The sequence below is a fragment of the Coregonus clupeaformis genome, chromosome 18, assembly GCF_020615455.1.
Source record: "Coregonus clupeaformis isolate EN_2021a chromosome 18, ASM2061545v1, whole genome shotgun sequence".
NCBI lineage: Eukaryota > Metazoa > Chordata > Actinopteri > Salmoniformes > Salmonidae > Coregonus > Coregonus clupeaformis.
This window is the reverse complement of record NC_059209.1, coordinates 47930476-47956517: the sequence shown is the minus strand read 5'-3', so window position 1 is coordinate 47956517 and position 26042 is coordinate 47930476. Positions and strand designations below refer to the sequence as shown.

The window sequence follows — 26042 nt, the reverse complement described above, 5'->3', positions numbered from 1 at the left end:
CATCCTCACACAGTTGGGCAAACAGTAGGGCGAGCCTTAATAAAGTTTACAACTTTAACAACAGTTGCCAGGGTGTTACTAAGGTCTTCCGAAATTTTTGTACTGGCCAATGCTTGGCGATGTAGCATGCAGTGGAAAATTACGCACCCCGGGGCTTTTTCCTTCAATCGGCTGTTAAATCCCTTGTTTTTGCCCATCAATGCTGCATCCCCATCAGTGCAGCATGCAACAATATTCTCGTAGGGCAGATTGTTGGACGAGAGATATGAGTCCATAGCTATAAAAATATCTTGGCCTGTTGTTGTTGTGGCTAGATTGGTAGACATAAGAATGTCTTGTTTCAAATCATCACCGTCAATATATTGCACATAAACGATGAGCACGGATTCGTCTGACACTGTTGTTGTTTCATCCAACTGAATGGCAAAGGGAACATTCCTAAGCTTCTCGTGCAGCTGGTTTTGACAATCTCCAGCCATTTTATCAATTCTGTCTTTGACAGTGTTGTCAGAGAGTGGGACGGTTCTCACTTTATCCACCACCTGTGGGCCACACAGCCTCTCTACAATTTTCAGGCAGGCGGGTTTTATTAGCTGCTCTCCAATATTGTGTGGCTTTTTAGCCTTGGCAATTAATAGCAAACACTCAAATGACGCCTCCATGGCTCTGTGTAAATCACTGCCTGCTCTTTCAAATGCTTTTCTGATGTCTGTGGATCTTTTTGATAGTGCCAACTGCTTCTTCCTCTCAAAAAAATCCTGACCTTCACCAATAGTCTCCTGGTGTTTTGTTTCCTAGTGTCGTTGCATTTTGCTTGGCTTCATGCTGTCATTAGCTAGCTTCTCGCCACAAATGACACATTCTGGCCGAGTCCTGTCCTTCAATAAAACCGAAGTTAAGATAACTCTCGAGATATAGCCTTACTTTCTTTTTTGATGATGAGTCATCAGCACTTTTACGTTCTTAGACATGTTGTTTTATTCATAAAATAGTGATGCTCTGACTGCAGGAAAAACGAGCTGCTAGCTGAAACTGATTAGGCGCGGGTCATTGACGTTTACACTTTTTCCCGGGGAATTACCGCTTATACATTTCTCTGCCATTATTATACTTTTTTAGATTGGCCTTGGCATTGCAAGCATATGATTTTAATAACATTTTAAAATGTATTAATTTTACAATTAAATTATAGTGGAACATTTTATGCATGTTTGACCTCAAAGCAAATGAGATCACGCGTATACATGTGATGCACTCCACATGTCATTCTGAACCTCACTCATTTCTGCCCCAGAAAAGCAAATGAGATCACGCCCCCCCCCGTGAACTCTCCCCAGGTTGGGAACCACTGCTATAGATGTTATAAACTGTGGTTGATTTCCCACAACAGTTTGATCATGCTTTTCAAAAAGTATCTGTACTATTTTCAAAGATATCATAAAATGGAAAATGGTGTTGGATAAAACAAATAAAAAATCGACAGTTTTAGTCCAATAACTAACTTGTAGTAATCATATGATAGGTTTTCTTTTAAAGAAGCACATAGGGATCAGTAGTCAAGTGAGTGTTGACACCAGGCGAAATATGCAGCACAAAAAAAACCTGACTTAGAAGAACTGTCCCTCCCCTTAGCCATCCCCTTTCTCTTTCCTTGTGTGATGAGTTATGTTTTGTGTATAAACTACTGGAACATGTAGACTGAGAGGAGTATAAAAACAGCAAACACCCGCCACCTCAGAACTATACTCAACCTACTATAGGTGTACTATAGATTGCAGAGAATATGAAAAGCAACCTGTACAAGATGATGAAGGAGATGGTCAGCAGAAGCCTTGGTAAGGATGGCCTCTTATTGATGAATGATGACAACTGTGTTGTAATTGTTATTGGAGGAAAATGATACCGCTCTAGTACATTTCCTCTTATATTATAATGGTCTCATGTGAAGTTCATCTTTATATCTACAAACATTAAAGTAGTACAATATATACTGTATATACAAGCAATTTTTTTGTCCATTAAAATAACATCAAATTGTCAATACAAAACTCAAAGGATCCACCCTGCACTAGTTAGCTAATAACACTAATCTCATTTCATCTTTTAGAAGTAACATTTAGTATTGATCATGAGCAACTATACAGTTTAGAATGGCACCAGATACAATTAGAGATTTATAGTTACTGAATACAAAACAAATTGTTGTCATTCAGATCCCTTGACTAGACTTCTCTATATTGATCTACTTTGTTGGCGCAAAAACTTTTTTTTTTCAGTAAAGCAGTGTCAGTTTCATTCTCAGTCACCTTCAGACATTCTTTGTTATTTTTGTTTTTTCACAACCATATTTTTTATCATTGACTGAGGTACTGTAGCATTCCAGTGATTAACCCTAGTTGCTCTTTTTTAATCTCCTTTAGAGTCTGAGACAGGACACATTTGTGGACCCCACTGCCTGGGCCCCTTGACCTTCCATAGGAAGGTGATGGGGGCCTTGGTGAGCCTGAGCCAGGGGGCCAGAAGGGCAGACAGGACTGGGGTCACCTTCAGACACGGCCTGGTGTTCAGCAGCCGCCCGGTACAGCCCCGGGAGAGGGTTTGTCTGCGAGTGGAGTTGTGCGAGCTGACCTGGCATGGAGCCATGCGTGTGGGCTTCACCAATGTGCCTCCTATTGCCAGAGCCCTGCCCTCCCTGGCCATCCCAGACCTCACAGACCTCCCTGGCCACTGGGCTGCTCCTGTGCCTGAGACTTGCTGCCTGCCAGGCTCAGAGCTGGAGTTCTGGGTCTCCTATGGCGGTACAGTGTATTTCAGTAATGCCAACAGCCGACAACACAAACTGCTGAAGGGAGTGGACCTCAGCCGTCCCCTGTGGGCCATAATTGACGTGTATGGGCAGACCTGCTCTGTGCTCTTACTGGGTAAGTTCAGAAATCAATGTAAAATGTATTAATGAACAATGCAGTCTGTCCTTCTAATTTGATTTCTTGGTTTGAAATTATGTCCATCTGTCAGTGTCAGTGACTAACCAGAAATCTGGTTGTTTCTTGTAGGGTCGGAGAAGAAAGAGTTTTTGGGGAATCGAAAGTCCTGTCCTGCTCGTCAGAGACACACCTCACTCAATATTGACAACTATGTGAATGTGAGCCAGATTTGTGATGACAGTCATGACAGCTATCTTCTTTCCCGTCCAGCCAATAAGCAGACATCAGGTAAGCATCACAATGATACAATAAACTCCTGCTATCTTGTTTTGGATATTTTTTATAAAAAAGGTACTTCATTTGAGTGTAATAACTTGATATTTAATCTAAGGTATTCTTTAAAAAATTTGATAAATATATATGTTTCTATTGTCAAATGCTTGGCAAACCTACAATTTTTACATGCTAACATTTTACACATGTACTCTTGTGTAGCTTAACGTTTACAGAAACATCTAAGCTACACTTGTTCAAGGACATACAGTGGGGGAAAATGTATTTAGTCAGCAACCAATTGTGCAAGTTCTCCCACTTAAAAAGATGAGAGAGGCCTGTAATTTTCATCATATGTACACGTCAACTATGACAGACAAATTGAGAAAAAATAATTCCAGAAGATCACATTGTAGGATTTTTTATGAATTTATTTGCAAATTATAGTGGAAAATAAGAATTTGGTCACCTACAAAACAAGCAAGATTTCTGGCTCTCACAGACCTGTAACAACTTCTTTAAGAGGCTCCTCTGTCCTCCACTCGTTACCTGTATTAATGGCACCTGTTTGAACTTTTTATCAGTATAAAATACACCTGTCCACAACCTCAAACAGTCACACTCCAAACTCCACTATGGCCAAGACCAAAGAGCTGTCAAAGGACACCAGAAACAAAATTGTGGACCTGCACCAGGCTGGGAAGACTGAATCTGCAATAGGTAAGCAGCTTGGTTTGAAGAAATCAACTGTGGGAGCAATTATTAGGAAATAGAAGACATACAAGACCACTGATAATCTCCCTCAATCTGGGGCTCCACGCAAGATCTCACCCCGTGGGGTCAAAATGATCACAAGAACGGTGAGCAAAAATCCCAGAACCACACGGGGGGACCTAGTGAATGACCTGCAGAGAGCTGGGACCAAAGTAACAAAGCCTACAATCAGTAACACACTACGCCGCCAGGGACTCAAATCCTGCAGTGTAAGACGTGTCCCCCTGCTTAAGCCAGTACATGTCCAGGCCCGTCTGAAGTTTGCTAGAGTGCATTTGGATGATCCAGAAGAGGATTGGGAGAATGTCATATGGTCAGATGAAACCAAAATATAACTTTTTTTATAAAAACTCAACTCGTCGTGTTTGGAGGACAAAGAATGCTGAGTTGCATCCAAAGAACACCATACCTACTGTGAAGCATGGGGGTGGAAACATCATGCTTTGGGGCTGTTTTTCTGCAAAGGGACCAGGACGACTGATCTGTGTAAAGGAAAGAATGAATGGGGCCATGTATCGTGAGATTTTGAGTGAAAACCTCCTTCCATCAGCAAGGGCATTGAAGATGAAACGTGGCTGGGTCTTTCAGCATGACAATGATCCCAAACACACCGCCCGGGCAACGAAGGAGTGGCTTCGTAAGAAGCATTTCAAGGTCCTGGAGTGGCCTAGCCAGTCTCCAGATCTCAACCCCATAGAAAATCTTTGGAGGGAGTTGAAAGTCCGTGTTGCCCAGCGACAGCCCCAAAACATCACTGCTCTAGAGGAGATCTGCATGGAGGAATGGGCCAAAATACCAGCAACAGTGGTCATAGTTGACGTGTACCTATGATGAAAATTACAGGCCTCTCTCATCTTTTTAAGTGGGAGAACTTGCACAATTGGTGGCTGACTAAATACTTTTTTCCCCCACTGTAGCTACAGTACGTTAGCCTCACGTAGGGCTCGGGTGTCAATTGGGTATGGCAGTCGCCATACATTAGCTCTCAACACCAACAATTTCAATCCCCATTAAAAGGCAAATGCAGTTTAGTGGTATTAAGGGGCTGGCTTTCGGACCATGCGGATGGTCACCAAAGCCCCATATACTACCCACCACTGTGACCTGTACGCTCTTGTTGGCTGGTCCTCACTACATATTCGTCGCCAAACCCACTGGCTCCAGGCCATCTATAAATCACTGCTAGGCAAATCCCTGCCTTATCTTAGCTCATTGGTCACCATAGCAACACCCACCCGTAGTATGCGCTCCAGCAGGTATATCTCACTGGTCATCCCCAAAGCCAACACCTCCTTTGGCCGCCATTCCTTCCAGTTCTCTGCTGCCAATGACTGGAACAAACTGCAAAAATCTCTGAAGCTGGAGACACTTATCTCACTCACTATCTTTAAGCATCAGTTGTCAGAGCAGCTTACCGATCACTGCACCTGTACACAGCCCATCTGTAATTAGCCCACCCAACAACTCATCCCCATATTGTTATTTATTGCTCATTTGCACCCCAGTGTCTCTATTTGCACATCATCTCTTGCACATCTATCATTCCATTGTTAATACTAAATTGTAATTATTTTGCACTATGGCCTATTTATTGCCTTACCTCCATAACTTGCTACATTTGCACACACTGTATATATATTTTCTGTTGTATTTTTGACTTTATGTTTTGTTTACCCCATATGTAACTCTGTGTTGTTGTTTTTTATTGCACTGCTTTGCTTTATCTTGGCCAGGTCGCAGTTGTAAATGAGAACTTGTTCTCAACCGGTTTACCTGGTTAAATAAAGGTTAAAGAAAAAAAAAGATTTAAAAAAGATGGGCGCGGTAGCAGTGAGCATGTTTTAGGCCCATGTGGACACCTCGGACCTGGCTGGTGAACTGCGCGACTTTTCTCTCAAAACAGTGCAGGGATGGAAAGTGGCTGTAGATGCTAGGTACAGTGGGGGAAAAAAGTATTTAGTCAGCCACCAATTGTGCAAGTTCTCCCACTTAAAAAGATGAGAGAGGCCTGTAATTTTCATCATAGGTACACGTCAACTATGACAGACAAAATGAGAAAAAAATTTCCAGAAAATCACATTGTAGGATTTTTTATGAATTTATTTGCAAATTATGGTGGAAAATAAGTATTTGGTCAATAACAAAAGTTTCTCAATACTTTGTTATATACCCTTTGTTGGCAATGACACAGGTCAAACGTTTTCTGTATGTCTTCACAAGGTTTTCACACACTGTTGCTGGTATTTTGGCCCATTCCTCCATGCAGATCTCCTCTAGAGCAGTGATGTTTTGGGGCTGTCGCTGGGCAACACAGACTTTCAACTCCCTCCAAAGATTTTCTATGGGGTTGAGATCTGGAGACTGGCTAGGCCACTCCAGGACCTTGAAATGCTTCTTACGAAGCCACTCCTTCGTTGCCCGGGCGGTGTGTTTGGGATCATTGTCATGCTGAAAGACCCAGCCACGTTTCATCTTCAATGCCCTTGCTGATGGAAGGAGGTTTTCACTCAAAATCTCACGATACATGGCCCCATTCATTCTTTCCTTTACACGGATCAGTCGTCCTGGTCCCTTTGCAGAAAAACAGCCCCAAAGCATGATGTTTCCACCCCCATGCTTCATAGTAGGTATGGTGTTCTTTGGATGCAACTCAGCATTCTTTGTCCTCCAAACACGACGAGTTGAGTTTTTATAAAAAAAGTTCTATTTTGGTTTCATCTGACCATATGACATTCTCCCAATCCTCTTCTGGATCATCCAAATGCACTTTGAGTCCCTGGCGGCGTAGTGTGTTACTGATGGTAGGCTTTGTTACTTTGGTCCCAGCTCTCTGCAGGTCATTCACTAGGTCCCCCCGTGTGGTTCTGGGATTTTTGCTCACCGTTCTTGTGATCATTTTGACCCCACGGGGTGAGATCTTGCGTGGAGCCCCAGATCGAGGGAGATTATCCGTGGTCTTGTATGTCTTCTATTTCCTAATAATTGCTCCCACAGTTGATTTCTTCAAACCAAGCTGCTTACCTATTGCAGATTCAGTCTTCCCAGCCTGGTGCAGGTCTACAATTTTGTTTCTGGTGTCCTTTGACAGCTCTTTGGTCTTGGCCATAGTGGAGTTTGGAGTGTGACTGTTTGAGGTTGTGGGCAGGTGTCTTTTATACTGATAACAAGTTCAAACAGGTGCCATTAATACAGGTAACGAGTGGAGGACAGAGGAGCCTCTTAAAGAAGAAGTTACAGGTCTGTGAGAGCCAGAAATCTTGCTTGTTTGTAGGTGACCAAATACTTATTTTCCACCATAATTTGCAAATAAATTCATTAAAAATCCTACAATGTGATTTTCTTGAGAAAAAAAATCGCAATTTGTCTGTCATAGATGACGTGTACCTATGATGAAAATTACAGGCCTCTCTCATCTTTTTAAGTGGGAGAACTTGCACAATTGGTGGCTGACTAAATACTTTTTTTCCCCACTGTAACTGCTGTTTGACTTGACATGAAACTAAACAAGTTTTTAATCCCGGTGCTGAGCTAGGGTGTAGCAGCTAATTGCTGTATGACATGTGTTGAGGTGAATTAAGCTACAGCAGCTAAGGTGATAATGGGTGGAGTCAATTTAGCTAGCTTTTGCTGTTCTCCAAATAGTATTTTAGAGTTTTAAAATTGTGTAGAAATGCAGTAAATGAGCTTTAACTATAAAAAATATATATAAAAAAAACATAACTTTGCCATACTCTAGGTTTAGCAGAAATGACGACCGGATCAACCTTATGGACACCAAAACACTAACCACCGTAACTTCATAGTGATGCTGAGCCAAGTCCCACTTGACCTTATAGGTCATGTAACTGAGCGTATCTCATTGATTGCAGACTCTGAGAGCGTGGAGTACTGTGCGGTGTGTATGAGCCAGGAGGCCTGTATCAGCCTGCAGTGTGGCCACCAGTGCCTGTGTCTCCAGTGTGCCAACAGAGTGATCCAAGAATTTGGAACCTGCCCTCTGTGTCGCCAGAACATCAAGAGCTTCCTGCAAACTAAACGCCCCAGTAGGGCTGACCGCAATTAGTCGACTGGTCGATTGTTTGGTCATTAGGCTGTTGGTCGACAGAGATTGTTTTAGTCGAGCAGTAACAAATATAATATAATATAATATAATATATATATGTATATATATATATATATATATATATATATATATATATATATATATATATATATATATATATATACAGTGAGGGAAAAAAGTATTTGATCCCCTGCTGATTTTGTATGTTTGCCCACTGACAAAGAAATGATCAGTCTATAATTTTAATGGTAGGTTTATTTGAACAGTGAGAGACAGAATAACAACAAACAAATCCAGAAAAACGCATGTCAAAAATGTTATTAATTGATTTGCATTTTAATGAGGGAAATAAGTATTTGACCCCCTCTCAATCAGAAAAATGTCTGGCTCCCAGGTGTCTTTTATATAGGTAACGAGCTGAGATTAGGAGCACACTCTTAAAGGGAGTGCTCCTAATCTCAGTTTGTTACCTGTATAAAAGACACCTGTCCACAGAAGCAATCAATCAATCAGATTCCAAACTCTCCACCATGGCCAAGACCAAAGAGCTCTTCAAGGATGTCAGGGACAAGATTGTAGACCTACACAAGGCTGGAATGGGCTACAAGACCATCGCCAAGCAGCTTGGTGAGAAGGTGACAACAATTGGTGCGATTATTCGCAAATGGAAGAAACACAAAATAACTGTCAATCTCCCTCGGCCTGGGGCTCCATGCAAGATCTCACCTCGAGGTGTTGCAATGATCATGAGAACGGTGAGGAATCAGCCCAGAACTACACGGGAGGATCTTGTCAATGATCTCAAGGCAGCTGGGACCATAGTCACCAAGAAAACAATTGGTAACACACTACACCGTGAAGGACTGAAATCCTGTAGCGCCCGCAAGGTCCCCCTGCTCAAGAAAGCACATATACAGGCCCGTCTGAAGTTTGCCAATGAACATCTGAATGATTCAGAGGAGAACTGGGTGAAAGTGTTGTGGTCAGATGAGACCAAAATTGAGCTCTTTGGCATCAACTCAACTCGCTGTGTTTGGAGGAGGAAGAATGCTGCCTATGACCCCAAGAACACCATCCCCACCGTCAAACATGGAGGTGTAAACATTATGCTTTGGGGGTATTTTTCTGCTAAGGGGACAGGACAACTTCACCGCATCAAAGGGACGATGGACGGGGCCATGTGCCGTCAAATCTTGGGTGAGAACCTCCTTCCCTCAGCCAGGGCATTGAAAATGGGTCGTGGATGGGTATTCCAGCATGACAATGACCCAAAACACACGGCCATGGCAACAAAGGAGTGGCTCAAGAAGAGGCACATTAAGGTCCTGGAGTGGCCTAGCCAGTCTCCAGACCTTAATCCCATAGAAAATCTGTGGAGGGAGCTGAAGGTTTGAGTTGCCAAACGTCAGCCTCGAAACCTTAATGACTTGGAGAAGATCTGCAAAGAGGAGTGGGACAAAATCCCTCCTGAGATGTGTGCATACCTGGTGCCCAACTACAAGAAATGTCTGACCTCTGTGATTGCCAACAAGGGTTTTGCCACCAAGTACTAAGTCATGTTTTGCAGAGGGGTCAAATACTTATTTCCCTCATTAAAATGCAAATCTATTTAAAACATTTTTGACATGTGTTTTTCTTTATTTTGTTGTTGTTATTCTGTCTCTCACTGTTCAAATAAACCTACCATTAAAATTATAGACTGATCATGTCTTTGTCAGTGGGCAAACGTACAAAATCAGCAGGGGATCAAATACTTATTTCCCTCACTGTATATATATTGGCGCCCATCTCAGTGAACTAATCCATTGTGGAGGCCTAGACTAAAAGCCAATTTATGCTTGATTACAAAATGTGGTCGGAGGCTCCATATGGAGGGTGTGACGTAATTGCGGAGCCTCCAGAAGCATGCAGAGTCCAAATCGAGCTCTCTACCGCATCGCCATGCACCTGCATAGCTCGGCATTGACATGATTGGTTGATGGTAGGTGGGGCGGTACATCCTGTATAAACACAAACTCACTTCCTTGACAACAGCTCTGCGAAGTATGAATGCCCTGACTTCTGCCTAGGCCATACTTGCCCTGACTTCTGCTGAGGCCATATCACCATTAATGCTGCATGGCCAATGCAGACTTCTGATTGACCATGCGCCCAGATGTTCAATTCTAATGTTTGTGTTTTTATTTATTTAATTCTTTTTACATTGTTTGCAAACTGATATCAGACATGTATTAATGTCAAAATAACATGCAAAACAGGAGAAAAAACCCATATATATGTCACGCCCTGGCTCTGGGGACTCTAGTATGTTGAGCCAGGGTGTGAGTTTTCATTTGTTTTTCGTTCTAGTTTTGTAGTTCTATGTTGGCCAGTGTGGTTCTCAATCAGAGGCAACGTGTATCAGCTGTTGCTTGTTGTCTCTGATTGGGAACCATACTTAAGCAGCCAGTTTTCCCACAGTGTTTGTGGGATCTTGTTCCGTGTTGGTTTGTGTTTTGCACCTGTGGACGTCACGTATCGATTTGTTGTTTTGTTCGTGTATCATTTAATAAATAAGTATGTTCACCTTCCACGCTGCGCCTTGGTCCTCTATATCCGACGGTCGTGACAATATATATATATATATATATATATATATATATATATATATATATATTTAGCTAAACAGGCGGGGCTCAAAACAGCTGGTTAGTTAGTGTATATCAATTCACCATTACATTTATCACCAGTAGTACATTTACAGTTAATAATTGTTACATTGGTTACGGGCATTTCTTTTAATGCATTCAATATTATTATTCCAGTCTTCCTGTTCTCATTGTCGGAGTGGACACATTGTTTGCAGAGTGCACAGATAGTATTTCTGATTGTCTTAACGCACCACCACTAATGACCTGTGGAGCTTCTCAAGGTAATGTTTTTTTCACCTCAAACAGCAAGCAAATGAAGTCTGTTTTTACATCCATTGAGAATTACAATAGTTCCTCACTGTATTTGAAAAATCTTTCCAGCTCTCCCTTTCGATAACCACTCGGCATGAAAGGGAAAAATGTCATGCTCTGATCCAGTGGAAAAGTCATAAAATAGGCTTCTTATAAGTGCTTGACTTGGTCTGAAATAGGTTCCGGTACTCATTTTGGGTGCTGGTACTGTTTATATTTAGGTGCAGAAGCGCCACAATACTTTTGAGATAATATTCTATAAGAGGTACAGGAGCACATGCAGTAGAACATTTGAGGTGCCGGTACTCCGCTCTGGCGAGCTCCTGCCCAAGTAAAGCACTGCTTCTTATCCCTTGCGCAAATAGCCTAGAGCTGTGTCTGTCATGAGCTCACTGACGCGGGAAACTCTGAGGGCCCAGAATATTTTATACAATGTTGCAAGTTCGCTAGAGCAAGCTTTGGGCAGGACCCAAGTTAATAGTTGATACAATGTTAAAAGTTTTATTAAAACACATAGGGTGTGTCTATTTATAGAAAAATGCTAGTTAAAAGATTTGGAACAATCGATTGGTAGAAAGAACAGCCGACTTTCGGTCGACCAAGATTTGTTTTTAGTCGGGGACAGCCCTATGCCCCAGGCACAGACCATCACATGGCTGATATGATCAAATGCTGCTTAGTGACAATACTGTACCTAGTGCACCACAATAAGGCACAGTCTACTGATAAAAATACTATGAAATTGTTTGAACTTTGAAAGTTTTAAACAAAACAATATTCTCCTGCACATGCATTTTACTGATCTATTACACTTATTAGAAAAGCATTCTGTGGGGATAACTATTCTGTTGGATATTAACTGTCTCAGAACCAAATATCAATTGCTGCTGCTTAGAATGTATTTTTACTAACCCTAACCCTTAGTATATTTTTACTTTAAAAAAAAAAAAAAAAAAAATGGGGGGGTAATGTTTTACAGCTTTGTCATTCTTTTTTAAAATATTATTTCATTATTTCATATATTTTACATGTGATAAGGCCACACAGGGGACCAGAGATAATTACAGACACCTGTGATAATCTGAAATACCCAAAAGGGCTGCTAGATTACATAAACTCCTTTAAAAGATACCAAAATTCTGGTAGTTTACTGGTAAACTTTGAACGTTTCCAGTAATATACCCTCCCTTTGCAACCCTACTTATGCAGCTCACCATGATAAATATTTCTGATTATAACATTTCATTACAAAGACATCTGATAACACAGAGTTACTGGGTAGATGTGGGTGATTACCTGCATGGCAACATAGTCTTCACATTTTTCTGCATTAGAATTACATCTAAAAAGGGATTATTTGATTTTTTTCACATGGATCTACACAATCTACTCCACATTTTCAAAGTGAAAGGAAATTATAGAACATTTATTTAAATGAATAAAAAATAAAATGCGTATGTTTTCGCACCCCAGAGTTAATACTTACATTTTTACATTTTAGTCATTTAGCAGACGCTCTTGTCCAGAGCGACTTACAGTTTCAGTGAGTGCATACATTTTTCATACTTGGTGGAAGCATCTTTGGCAGCCATTACAGCTGTGAATAATTTTGAATACGATTCTACCAACCTTGCCCAACTCGTAGGGCAACATATCTCCATTGTTTTTTGTCAAAATTGCTCAAGCTCAGTACATTTGGTTGGGAATCATTGATGGACAACAATATTCAAACCTTGTCTCTGATTTTCAAGCAGATTTAAATCAGGACTGATTCTGGACCATTCAGGAACACTCAACACCTCTTGGAAAGCCATTCTGGTGTGTCTTTGGCATAAAAATCTGTGTAATTGTCCCTCTGAAAAATACAACTCTATCCCAGGGTTAGATTTTCAGAAGACTACAGCGGGTTTTTCGCAAACTTTTTACCTGGCCTTTGCTCGTTTCATTTTTTTTTTATCCTGACAAACTACCCAGTCCCTACCGGTTACAAGCATACCCATAACATGATGCTGCCAGTGCCACCACAATACTTGAAAATACAGAGGATCAACAACATTGTATTCACTCCACATTACTGGCCTGTATGCCAAAGTGAAAAGAAGGAAGCCTGTGTTAAAAAAAATCCACTCCAAATCATTCATTATTTTTGCAACAAGGCCATTAAGTAATACTGCAAGACAAATACATTTACTTTTTGGCCGAAATGAAAAACTACAGGTTTTGGTCAAATCTAATACAACACAACACACATTGAAACCCTCTGTGTTTTCATGTATTGTGGTGGCAGCATCATTTATCTTCCAAAATAGGTTTTGAAAGAGATATTTTCAATTGAGTGATAATAATAATCAACGCAGGTAATGTCCACTGACATTTTTCACTTTTGGAGGGTATGGGGGGCCCCTCAATTGCATTTTGAAACGGCCCCAAAATCGCTAACCCTAACCTTAGCTTCATGTCAACCCTAACCATAACCATAAATGTCCACTCTCCGGCTCAACCCTAACCCGTAATTCCTACTTTAGGCAACGTTGGAAATTATATTGGGTTAATACTTAATATGACCACTAAGTGGCAGTGTTACGTTGTTAATTAAGAACAACCGTCACCATCCACCAGTGCTCAATAATGAATGTTGCTTTATTCCTTCAAATGACCGCTGGCAGAAGACGCAAAACACAGGGAAGTGTTCAAGGTGAGTCAATCATTTGTTGTTTTTAGAACAACATAGATGATAAATAGCTTACAATATTCAATAGATGGTCTAATGTGAGAACTAGGCTACACCTTCTAAATTCAAGAGGCAGATCACAGGCCCACAAGTTTAACATTCTAACAAAGCCACAACCAGTGGTGTGACTTGAGACACATTGAAGCCAATATCATAACCCACTAAATTTCGATCTCTTATACACCTTTCTTCTTAATGTATGGTTGGTGTGACTCAGCTGATGGTAATGTGCCTTTGTGCTGGAAGCCTGGAACAGTTGGTTTTCTCTGATGAGGAGATCATGTGGAGGGAGGGGAACAGAGAGGGACGTGAGGTTGTTGATCTCACAGCACAGCCAGGCTGTTAAATATTTATCTTGGATGGCAGAGCAGAGCTGGGTTGCATTCAGGACAGCGAGAAAGAAAGAGAGCCAGAGAGAGGAGGAATTCACCAGTCCACCATGGGCCTGAGGAATATCTGAGGACTGAGTCAGATGCTGGGAAAGACAGAGGAGCCAGGCAGCCTCTCTACCACAGGTTGTCAGGAATAACAACAAAACTAAGGAAACTCTGTGGACCAACACATGAGGAATAACTGTGTACCTGCACTGTAAGTACACTTTCTGGACCAGATTGTCTCTACTTCTGCACAGGTTGTTGATGTTGAGTAACAGGTTGTTTATACTGCTGTCATTACTGCTGCACATGTACTGCAGCAACAGTTTTAAGATCATTTATAATAATAAATAATATGCCATTTAGCAGACGCTTTTATCCAAAGCGACTTACAGTAATGTGCGCATACATTTTTACGTATGGGTGGTCCCGGGGATCGAACCCACTACCCTGGCTTTACAAGCGCCATGCTCTACCAATTGAGCTACAGAGGACCACTCATTTCTCCAACCACTACCACATTCCATGGGTTTCTTATTCTTCAGCATGATTAATATTCTAAAGTAGAAAGCAGTTACCAATGTGTCCACTTTACACTGCTGTCCTGCTACATACAACAGTACTTTCCTCTGCCACACACTAATTTCCAAACTGGGTGGGCAAGAGAGGCCTGCCTTTGCAGCATGGGCATGGCTGCTTTTGGAGCAGACCATGGAAATACCAATTCCTCTCCTCCAGCTGTGGGCATGTGTATATAATGTAAATGTGTGACTAAGTGTGTTAGCGTGAGCCCAGGTCTGTATTTTGAATTTGTGTATTTGTGCAGAGATAGCAACCCTAGCCGTGTATACATTGCTTTGTGTCAACCCACATTATGACTCAAGGTTTAGTTTAGCAAATCTGCATCTAGTTCTCTCACACGAACCTGGTTTCAGAGCATTTCTTATTATTCTGTACGTAAATCCGAGACACTCCATTTAGTATATGTTACGTTTCGTATGGTATGTATTAAGTTGTGGATGTCCATCACCCATTTCGTATTATATGTTACGAATTACAATTCGTATTGTATGTTACGAATTTGCAAAACGTACAATATGTTAAGAATTTGCAAAACATACTAAATGTTACGAATTTGCAAAACGTATGATATTTTACGAATTCTAGCTAGGTGGCTAACATTAGCTAGCTGGCTAACGTTAGCTAGGCTAGGGGTTAGGGTTAAGGTTGGGGTTAAGTTTAGGAGTTAGGTTAAAGGGTTACGTTTAGGGTTAGGGGAAGGGTTAGCTAAAAAGGTTAAGGTTAGGGGAAGGGTTAGCTAAAAGGGTTAAGGTAAGGGTTAGCTAAAATGCTAAGTAGTTGCGAAGTAGCTAAAAAGTAGTAAGTAGTTCAAAAGTTGCTAATTAGCTAAAATGCTAAAGTTGTCCGTGATGAGATTCAAACTCGCAACCTTTGGGTTGCTAGATGCTCACGCTATATGCCCACCCATCCACCCCAACCAAGTAACCATCTGTCTTATGTAACCACCCCAAACGTAACATATCATACTAATGCAAGTCAGATTGATTTTTACTATGTTACGTCTAGTCTATGAGACCAGGCTGCTCACACAGACCTTAGACTGTGACTGGAGCACCATGCTATTACTGGAACTATCTCAAACAAAAGTCTGTTTATTTAGATGGCTATGGAAATGGCCTCCTCTGTTCCTGCTCATGAAACACAAAAGGGCGGTGCCACTGAGGCTGTGCCTGCATGGGAATTTATATTATTTCCAGCTGCAGATGGAAACTATTACAAAGTCTCTGTATAGTGTAGTGGGGGTGTGTATGCTCAAACACACAAACACACACACACCCATACATACACACATACACTCACTCACTGACACACAAAAACACATTCAAACCCAAGCTGAGTAACTCACAGAAGATAAAAGACAGAGAGAGGGAAAGAGCAGCGGTGGTTCTCTCCCTCCCTCCTTCTTTTTCTTTCTCAAGAACCAAGAACACCTCTACTCGGCCTGCACTGCACTGCACTGCTCCGTGAGTACGACTCTCTCTCTCTCTCTGTCTGTCTCTGCTGCTCCAAGCCAAGACTAAAACACAAACAGTTCATATTGTGAGCCTCTCCCACTCTCTCTCTTGCTCTATCACTTGGAGGACTGAAGAGATCAGTGTAATGACAGGATTATAAACATGAACTGTGGGAACTGGAACTCTGTTTATCTTTAGTTCTCCATGTGTGTCAATGACTTTTTGTCTGAATTTTGTTAAACAGTAACAGCCGAGTAGTTCTGATAGAGTTCTAACATTGTGTTAGGGAGGAGCTATCTTTTATTGTCTATGGTTGAGCAGATAGGAATCAGAACTCCACGGAAAGACAGGTTTCTGTTGTTTCCGTGGCTGTTGTTTTGGGCTGAGAGCTATGCTGAATGAAACCACTTCAGTACTGAACTTCTGGTAATGCTGTGCATGTTCATGTGCACATACTGTATACGTTAATTTGTTTATTCGTTCATTCAACATGTCAGTGTTTTATCATGATTATTTTGTTACCATATGTGAAGGGCTTACTAGTAATTTAACCATAATTTCCACTTCTATGGATTTGATGCTTGTTCTCTGTTTAGCTGTTTATAAAAAATAAACAAAAAAGTTACCAAAGCATCAGCCAGGAAGCATAGGAACTGAGAAGTGGTCTGTGGTCACCACCTGCAAAACCAGTCCTTTATTGGGGGTGTCTTGCTAATTGCCTATAATTTCCACCTGTTGTCTATTCCATTTGCACAACAGCATGTGACATTTATTGTCAATCAGTGTTGCTTCCTAAGTGGACAGTTTGATTTCACAGAAGTGTGATTGACTTGGAGTTACATTGTGTTGTTTAAGTGTTCCCTTTATATAGTGTATATTCAGATACTGTAGTCTAGTGCTTTACTTGGAAATGTTTTTCCTAAACAGTAGTAAAAGTATGCAGCCTATAGCCATCATCAAGTGAGGTAGTTCACTGGTATGTGACAGAGATTTATGTCATGCTTGGTTTGGCATTTGGGATTTTAATGATCCACACGATTGTTTCATAGAAACATACTGGAACATCCTGGAAAGTACCACTGAGGCAGGACAGGTTTTCATAGAAACATATTGGAACATAGTGACATACCACTGAGGCAGGACAGGTTTTCATAGAAACATATTGGAACATAGTGACATACCACTGAGGCAGGACAGGTTTTCATAGAAACATATTGGAACATAGTGACATACCACTGAGGCAGGACAGGTTTTCATAGAAACATATTGGAACATAGTGACATACCACTGAGGCAGGACAGGGTTTCATAGAAACATATTGGAACATAGTGACATACCACTGAGGCAGGACAGGTTTTCATAGAAACATATTGGAACATAGTGACATACCACTGAGGCAGGACAGGGTTTCATAGAAACATATTGGAACATAGTGACATACCACTGAGGCAGGACAGGTTTTCATAGAAACATATTGGAACATAGTGACATACCACTGAGGCAGGACAGGGTTTCATAGAAACATATTGGAACATAGTGACATACCACTGAGGCAGGACAGGTTTTCATAGAAACATATTGGAACATAGTGACATACCACTGAGGCAGGACAGGTTTTCATAGAAACATATTGGAACATAGTGACATACCACTGAGGCAGGACAGGTTTTCATAGAAACATATTGGAACATAGTGACATACCACTGAGGCAGGACAGGGTTTCATAGAAACATACTGGAACATAGTGACATACCATGGAGACAGGACAGGTTTTCATAGAAACATATTGGAACATAGTGACATACCATGGAGACAGGACAGGATTGAATGTGTTTTTACTCCTGGTGAGTCTTTTGCTGCAGTTGAAAGTTGCTAGGTAGGACAGAGCTTGAGAGTTGCTAGGGTTAAGTTATTAGGATCCCATCACTGTTACAAATACCATACTATGAACTCAGTGGGATAGTGAAACAAACTACAGTTCCCATCTCTCCAAATATAGTATTTCTCATTGGAGGGAGGTACAGACAAGATGACAGTGAGAGAGAAAGATATGTATGTGTGTAGGGGAGAGAAAAGGAGGGAGGGAGGGTGTTTGTGAGAGAGGTGCTGGGTCCTCGGCCAAAGCAGCAATCACCTCTTGCACCTCATTGAGCCACAGAGTGACAGGGTGTAGGATTGGGTCACAGCGGGGGACTGTGCCTGACTGCCCTAACTGGGCCCTATAGCCTCCTCCACTACAGGCCAAACTATCCAGAACCATTCCTTCTACTAGGGCTGAAAAACTCTGCTTTCATTTGGCAAAAACAACCTCCAGAGCAGGGGTGCAGACTCAGTAAGTGGATACTGCCTGGTATTTGCCTGAGTTTCACTGTCCCAAGCCAGACCGCTGAATTATTAAAAAAGAGCTGACTCCTTCGATTCCAACCTGAAACTGGCCAAGGCGAGGGGCTTACACGCGCACGCACACACACACACACCAAATCATTTCTAGTTTATAGCTGGTCTGTCTGGAAAGTTCAAGTGCAATAAAGGTGAGTGGACTACCACCTGCAACGTGGAATGTGTAAAGGTTAACTCAGTACCTGAGAAACATGTGACAGAAAAAATTAAAACTTCAGGGTTTTATCCAGTTTCTCTCCATTGGCAAACACTGTAGACAAACTGGAGAGCCCAGTTCTAATTTGCCATGTACAGTAGAGAGAACAACTAAGGAATTTGAGTGTGTGCTTCTCTCTGTATTTTAACACTGTGTAGTGCCATGTACTGTAATATCTCATGCACTAGATTTATGGCCTGTGTGCCCCAAGTGCTAAATATTATGAAAGGTAAATTAGATATTTGAAAACAGAATCTCTGGATTGCTATCAGTGGCTGAAGCAAATTAAAATGGATTCACCTACCATCACATATACAGTGGGGAATAAAAGTATTTAGTCAGCCACCAATTGTGCAAGTTCTCCCACTTAAAAAGATGAGAGAGGCCTGTAATTTTCATCATAGGTACACGTCAACTATAACAGACAAATTGAGATTTTTTTTCTCCAGAAAGTCACATTGTAGGATTTTTAATGAATTTATTTGCAAATTATGGTGGAAAATAAGTATTTGGTCACAAAAAACAAGCAAGATTTCTGGCTCTCACAGACCTGTAACTTCTTCTTTAAGAGGCTCCTCTGTCCTCCACTCGTTACCTGTATTAATGGCACCTGTTTGAACTTGTTATCAGTATAAAATACACCTGTCCACAACCTCAAACAGTCACACTCCAAACTCCACTATGGCCAAGACCAAAGAGCTGTCAAAGGACACCAGAAACAAAATTGTAGACCTGCACCAAGCTGGGAAGACTGAATCTGCAATAGGTAAGCAGCTTGGTTTGAAGAAATCAACTGTGGGAGCAATTATTAGGAAATGGAAGACATACAGTGGGGAAAAAAAATATTTAGTCAGCCACCAATTGTGCAAGTTCTCCCACTTAAAAAGATGAGAGAGGCCTGTAATTTTCATCATAGGTACACGTCAACTATGACAGACAAAATGAGAAAGAAAATTCCAGAAAATCACATTGTAGGATTTTTTAATGAATTTATTTGCAGATTATGGTGGAAAATAAGTATTTGGTCAATAACAAAAGTTTCTCAAAACTTTGTTATATACCCTTTGTTGGCAATGACACAGGTCAAACGTTTTCTGTAAGTCTTCACAAGGTTTTCACACACTGTTGCTGGTATTTTGGCCCATTCCTCCATGCAGATCTCCTCTAGAGCAGTGATGTTTTGGGGCTGTCGCTGGGCAACACAGACTTTCAACTCCCTCCAAAGATTTTCTATGGGGTTGAGATCTGGAGACTGGCTAGGCCACTCCAGGACCTTGAAATGCTTCTTACGAAGCCACTCCTTCGTTGCCCGGGCGGTGTGTTTGGGATCATTGTCATGCTGAAAGACCCAGCCACGTTTCATCTTCAATGCCCCAAAATCTCACGATACATGGCCCCATTCATTTTTTCCTTTACACGGATCAGTCGTCCTGGTCCCTTTGCAGAAAAACAGCCCCAAAGCATGATGTTTCCACCCCCATGCTTCACAGTAGGTATGGTGTTCTTTGGATGCAACTCAGCATTCTTTGTCCTCCAAACACGACCAGTTGAGTTTTTACCAAAAAGTTATATTTTGGTTTCATCTGACCATATGACATTCTCCCAATCCTCTTCTGGATCATCCAAATGCACTCTAGCGAACTTCAGACGGGCCTGGACATGTACTGGCTTAAGCAGAGGGACACGTCTGGCATTGCAGGATTTAAGTCCCTGGCGGCGTAGTGTGTTACTGATGGTAGGCTTTGTTACTTTGGTCCCAGCTCTCTGCAGGTCATTCACTAGGTCCCCCCGTGTGGTTCTGGGATTTTTGCTCACCGTTCTTGTGATCATTTTGACCCCACAGGGTGAGATCTTGCGTGGAGCCCCAGATCGAGGGAGATTATCAGTGGTCTTGTATGTCTTCCATTTCCTAATAATTGCTCCCACAGTTGATTTCTTCAAACCAAGCTGCTTACCTATTGCAGATTCAGTCTTCCCAGCCTGGTGCAGGTCTACAATTTTGTTTCTGGTGTCCTTTGCAGCTCTTTGGTCTTGGCCATAGTGGAGTTTGGAGTGTGACTGTTTGAGGTTGTGGACAGGTGTCTTTTATACTGATAACAAGTTAAAACAGGTTCCATTAATACAGGTAGCGAGTGGAGGACAGAGGAGCCTCTTAAAGAAGAAGTTACAGGTCTGTGAGAGCCAGAAATCGTGCTTGTTTGTAGGTGACCAAATACTTATTTTCCACCATAATTTGCAAATAAATTCATAAGAAATCCTACAATGTGATTTTCTGGATTTTTTTTTCTTAATTTGTCTGTCATAGTTGACGTGTACATATGATGAAAATTACAGGCCTCTCTCATCTTTTTAAGTGGGAGAACTTGCACAATTGGTGGCTGACTAAATACTTTTTTTCCCCACTGTACAAGACCACTGATAATCTCCCTCGATCTGGGGCTCCACGCAAGATCTCACCCCGTGGGGTCAAAATGATCACAAGAACGGTGAGCAAAAATCCCAGAACCACACGGGGGGACCTAGTGAATGACCTGCAGAGAGCTGGGACCAAAGTAACAAAGCCTACCATCAGTAACACACTACGCCGCCAGGGACTCAAATCCTGCAGTGTGAGACGTGTCCCCCTGATTAAGCCAGTACATGTCCAGGCCCGTCTGAAGTTTGCTAGAGTGCATTTGGATGATCCAGAAGAGGATTGGGAGAATGTCATATGGTCAGATTAAACCAAAATATGACTTTTTGGTAAAAACTCAACTCGTCGTGTTTGGAGGACAAAGAATGCTGAGTTGCATCCAAAGAACACCATACCTACTGTGAAGCATGGGGGTGGAAACATCATGCTTTGGGGCTGTTTTTCTGCAAAGGGATCAGGACGACTGATCCGTGTAAAGGAAAGAATGAATGGGGCCATGTATCGTGAGATTTTGAGTGAAAACCTCCTTCCATCAGCAAGGGCATTGAAGATGAAACGTGGCTGGGTCTTTCAGCATGACAATGATCCCAAACACACTGCCCGGGCAACGAAGGAGTGGCTTCGTAGAAGCATTTCAAGGTCCTGGAGTGGCCTAGCCAGTTTCCAGATCTCAACCCCATAGAAAATCTTTGGAGGGGAGTTGAAAGTCTGTGTTGCCCAGCGACAGCCCCAAAACATCACTGCTCTAGAGGAGATCTGCATGGAGGAATGGGCCAAAATACCAGCAACAGTGTGTGAAAACCTTGTGAAGACTTACAGGAAACGTTTGACCTGTGTCATTGCCAACAAAGGGTATATAACAAAGTATTGAGAAACTTTTGTTATTGACCAAATACTTATTTTCCACCATAATTTGCAAATAAATTCATTAAAAATCCTACAATGTGGTTTTCTGGAGAAAAAATATCTAATTTGGTCTGTCATAGTTGACGTGTACCTATGATGAAAATTACAGGCCTCTCTCATCTTTTTAAGTGGGAGAACTTGCACAATTGGTGGCTGACTAAATACTTTTTTTCCCCACTGTAGCTTCTCTTTAGTCATCGTACTAACGTGCTGTAGTTGGATATCAATGATGTGTGGAAGGGCAGGGGATGTGAGAGAGACCAGCTCTGTCTGTCTGTCTGTCTGAGTCTAGTGGTGGCTCCAGTGTCAGTGGGATACATGGGGGTGGACCAGCCCAAATACTAATGATGCCAGAGGATCATCAGAGAACCCTCCTGAACCCCCCCCATGGGATAGAAAGAGACAGAGAGAGGGGTGTGTGATAGAGTGGGGGGCAGTGGGGGTTGTTGGGGAGGTGGAGGTGATGAACTATTTGCTCCCGAGTGGCACAGCGGTCTAAGGCACTGCATCTCAGTGCTTGAGGCATTACTACAGACCCCCTGGTTCGATTCCAGGCTGTATCACAACTGGCCGTGATTGGGAGTCCCATAGGGCAGCGCACAATTGGCCCAGCGTCGTCCGGGTTTGGCCGGTGTAGGCCGTCATTGTAAATAAGAATTTGTTCTTAACTGACTTGCCTAGTTAAATAAAGGTTACAATTAAAAAAATTCCCCTTTGGTTAACCCTGCGCTGTGAAATATCACCTTATCACAACAATGGGCCCTCTTCATTGAAGGAGCCCCACACTGACAAGCCAAGAGGAGGGTGCCTTTTGAACACGGCCCAGGGGTTGCCATGGCAATGCCTGTCAACCGGGAAGTCCTTCACAGGCGGAGCAAGTCCAGCGAGTGAGAGAAAGGGAGGGAGGGAGGGAGGGAGGGAAAGAGAGAGCGGGAGTAGAGAGTGACTGCCCACAACACATTGGGCTTACATGCGCCACAGAGCAGACAGGACTTTGAGAGGTGTGTTGTTCCCTGGGATTCTGTATCAGAGGTGAGTAGCCTACACTTTTCCCATGATGAGGCAGTACTGTAGGATGACATAGCATTAGATACACTTGTCCGATATAGCCAGACTGAGATATTTTACACTAACTATGTAACTATGTAATCACGTGGCTGTGGTAGGTTCTGCTTTGCTCTGTTTTTATTGAAGAGTTGATTAACCTGCCTGTCGGCCTGTCTGCTCTGGGCTTACTTGCTTGCTTCACAGGATTAGTGAGGCAGACTTTTCCAGGAATTTGTCAGTGTTTTGTTTTTTTTAGACTTTTTTGAGAGTAAGGCCACACAGCGAGACCCAGTACAGTATAAATGTACAGAAGTTAAGGCTGTCTCATTCTGACAAAAGAAGGCTGTTTTATTCTGCTACCCTCAGTGATGACGTCAATGCTGTGATTTAGGAACTATCCTAGAGTAGCAGTCTGAGTTGTGGCATGTGGATGATTGAGTGGAGGAGAGAAGAGGGCAGCTCTGAGGCACCCCCTGTCACATTACAGGAACACAGAGGGTGGACATGAGAGGGGGCTGTGTTATTATGGTCATTATACTGTACTGTAATCATGGGGACTTTCTTATTAACTCTGTATAGAGGTGTGATTCCCATGATGTGACACGTGGAATTAAACATCCCTGTCAGGGACACTGCCCCTAACACACGGCCCACTGGCTCCAGACCTGTTCACCCTTTACGTTGGGGGTTATTGTGGATGTCAGGAGGATATATACACCCTGCACTGATCCTCTGAGCTCTCCTGAGATCTCTCTTGCTCCATCACCACAGCCTATACTCACTCTGAACAAAAATAATAATAATAACCATAATTACAAAAAATAAAATGGTGAGTGTTTTTATGTGCACTGTGACGGTATATTTGCCTACACTGTGTAAGGTTGTGATTGTTCTTTTGTAAAGGTGTGTAAAGGCTGAGCTACCTTGCATAGCCCTGCATGAGCCCTAATGTGAGTACAGTAACCTTCCTGAAAACTCCAATCACTCTCTGGTTCAGCAGTCATGTTATTAGTGGCCCCCTCAAAGTGAGGCTATGGTATGTCTGATGAAGAGCATCTAATCCAGCAGTGAACATGTAGTGTATCCATTGACAAATAACACTGAAGCCATGGCTCCCCCAAGCAGCAGGCTGAGGGGAGGGACCACCATACAAGGAGGCAGAATAGTTTCCTTCTGATAAATGTGTGTGTCCCTCAATAAGCGCATGTCATAAACAGGCCGGGTCCAGGTCCTTGTATGGTCTACGGCTGTGTGTTCACATGGGCCAAGTTGCAGTCTGGAGACAAGGCAGGAGTGTGTGATTAACCTTGTAGGAACCTTTAGAGAACATCTTTATAATAACAACCTGATGATGAGTCACCCCTCAGGTTTTTGAAAAGGATTTGTGATGATCTTCTTACATCCTGTTCAAGTAAAAACATATTGATGGTCTTTTCAGGTTTCTTGCTTTCTTACTAAACGTATCCCCTGGAATTTACTACATTGTGTGAGATTATTTGATAAGGCATTACCTGCCTCCCACTCATCCAGAGAGTAGTTGTGGGAGACCAGACATGGCCCACTGGGCACAGACGTCAGTTCAATGTCTAGTTTTGATTTACATTTGGTTGAGTTTTCAACTAAAGTGAATTCAACGTGAAATCAACAAAACATTTCACGTCATTGTATTTAGGATAAAAGTTGGGTGAAAAAAAGACAAAATGCCCTTACGTTGATGACTTGTTGCAAATCCAATCAGTTTTCCACATTGATTCAACGTCTTCACATAGAGTTTTGGGGTTGAAATGACGTGGAAACAGAATTGATTCAACCAGTTTTTGCCCAATTGTGTCCAAGAAAATAAATAATAATAAGTATTTCCATTAAAGGACACAGATGAAGGGATGTTTATGCTGTCTGATTTTAATGAAAAGCCTGATGTTTTCAGGACCTGTATTGCATTACACTACAGGAACACACAAACAAACAAAATGACCACCTTAAGCAGACGTCTGTGATTTGGTCTGTTCTTATTAGTCTAACTCTGAGCAGGACTTAGATCCGTTCTCATGGCTGGGAACAACATTATGGAGTCAATGATTAACCTGCTCTTTCTGCTCAACACAGCCCCACACACAGAGGCCAACGAAGGAGGTCAGTCATAGAAATACAATGAATAGAGAGGATGTCACTAGTTTGATTAGTTGTGTGCACTTTTTTAGGTATCAAATCGAGTTATCCATAAAGTGACTTTGCACACTAATTTCACTATACTCAAGTTATGATACTAGTGATATTGCAATATTATTTAAATGTTTTGCTAGGTAGCGTTAAATAGGGCTAGTTTTATCTTTATTTAACTACGCAAGTCAGTTAAGAACAAATTCTTATTTACAATGACAGCCTACACCGCTGGTTCGATTCCGCTGGGCCAATTGTGCGCCGTCCTATGGGACTCCCAATCACGGCCGGTTGTGATACAGCCTGGAATCGAACCAGGGGGTCTGTAGTGACGCCTCAAGCACTCAGATGCAGTGCCTTAGACCGCTGCGCCACTCGGGAGTTTGGCGTAGGCTGTACCTATGCCAAACTCCAGTATTTTTCATCCAATAGCTTGTTCTCCATCTTCTTTTAAATAGTGAGCCAACATGTTTTCAGCACTTTTATTTTCGTGACTGATCAAAACTCATTTTATCACGCTCTCTCTTTTCTCTCATGCTCTCTCTTTAGAACATCGAATTGCAATACATATAGAATCGTGAGAATCGCACTACATGTCGTATCAGCAGCTAGTATCGTGATAATATCGTATCGTGAGGTCCCTGGCAATTCCCAGCCTTATATGATATTACCTTGAACTGTACTTTTTGGTTCATGATAGATATGTAAAATAACATAAAATGTATCAATTGTGTGTATCAATGTATCAATTCAATTGTTGAGTTTCGTCCATTCTCTTACAAGCTGAAAAATATTTCCATGAT

At 42.0% G+C, this 26042-nt stretch overlaps 2 protein-coding genes across 7 annotated transcripts in view; both read left to right on the top strand.

The window, feature by feature from the left end:
* The first annotated feature begins 1783 nt into the window (after nucleotides 1-1783).
* Nucleotides 1784-8034, top strand: LOC121587386 (E3 ubiquitin-protein ligase NEURL3). The gene is made up of 4 exons (XM_041904275.1): nucleotides 1784-1835; nucleotides 2421-2921; nucleotides 3054-3212; nucleotides 7841-8034. Exons 1-4 carry the CDS (start codon nucleotides 1784-1786, stop codon nucleotides 8032-8034), a joined length of 906 nt encoding a protein of 301 aa, XP_041760209.1.
* A 6047-nt stretch (nucleotides 8035-14081) lies between these two features.
* The window catches only part of sorbs3 (sorbin and SH3 domain containing 3), a 55020-nt gene continuing 43059 nt past the window's right edge, over nucleotides 14082-26042 (top strand). For 4 of the 6 annotated variants that reach the window (XM_041836244.2, XM_041836243.2, XM_041836240.2 and 1 more), the window contains exon 1: nucleotides 24003-24029. In XM_041836244.2, coding sequence (XP_041692178.2) covers nucleotides 24018-24029 — 12 coding nt within the window. In that variant the 5' untranslated portion in view covers nucleotides 24003-24017. Of the gene's footprint in view, nucleotides 14296-22987; nucleotides 23065-24002; nucleotides 24030-26042 lie in introns of those variants that run through there. The other 2 variants (XM_041836242.2, XM_041836241.2) reach the window with 2 other exon arrangements.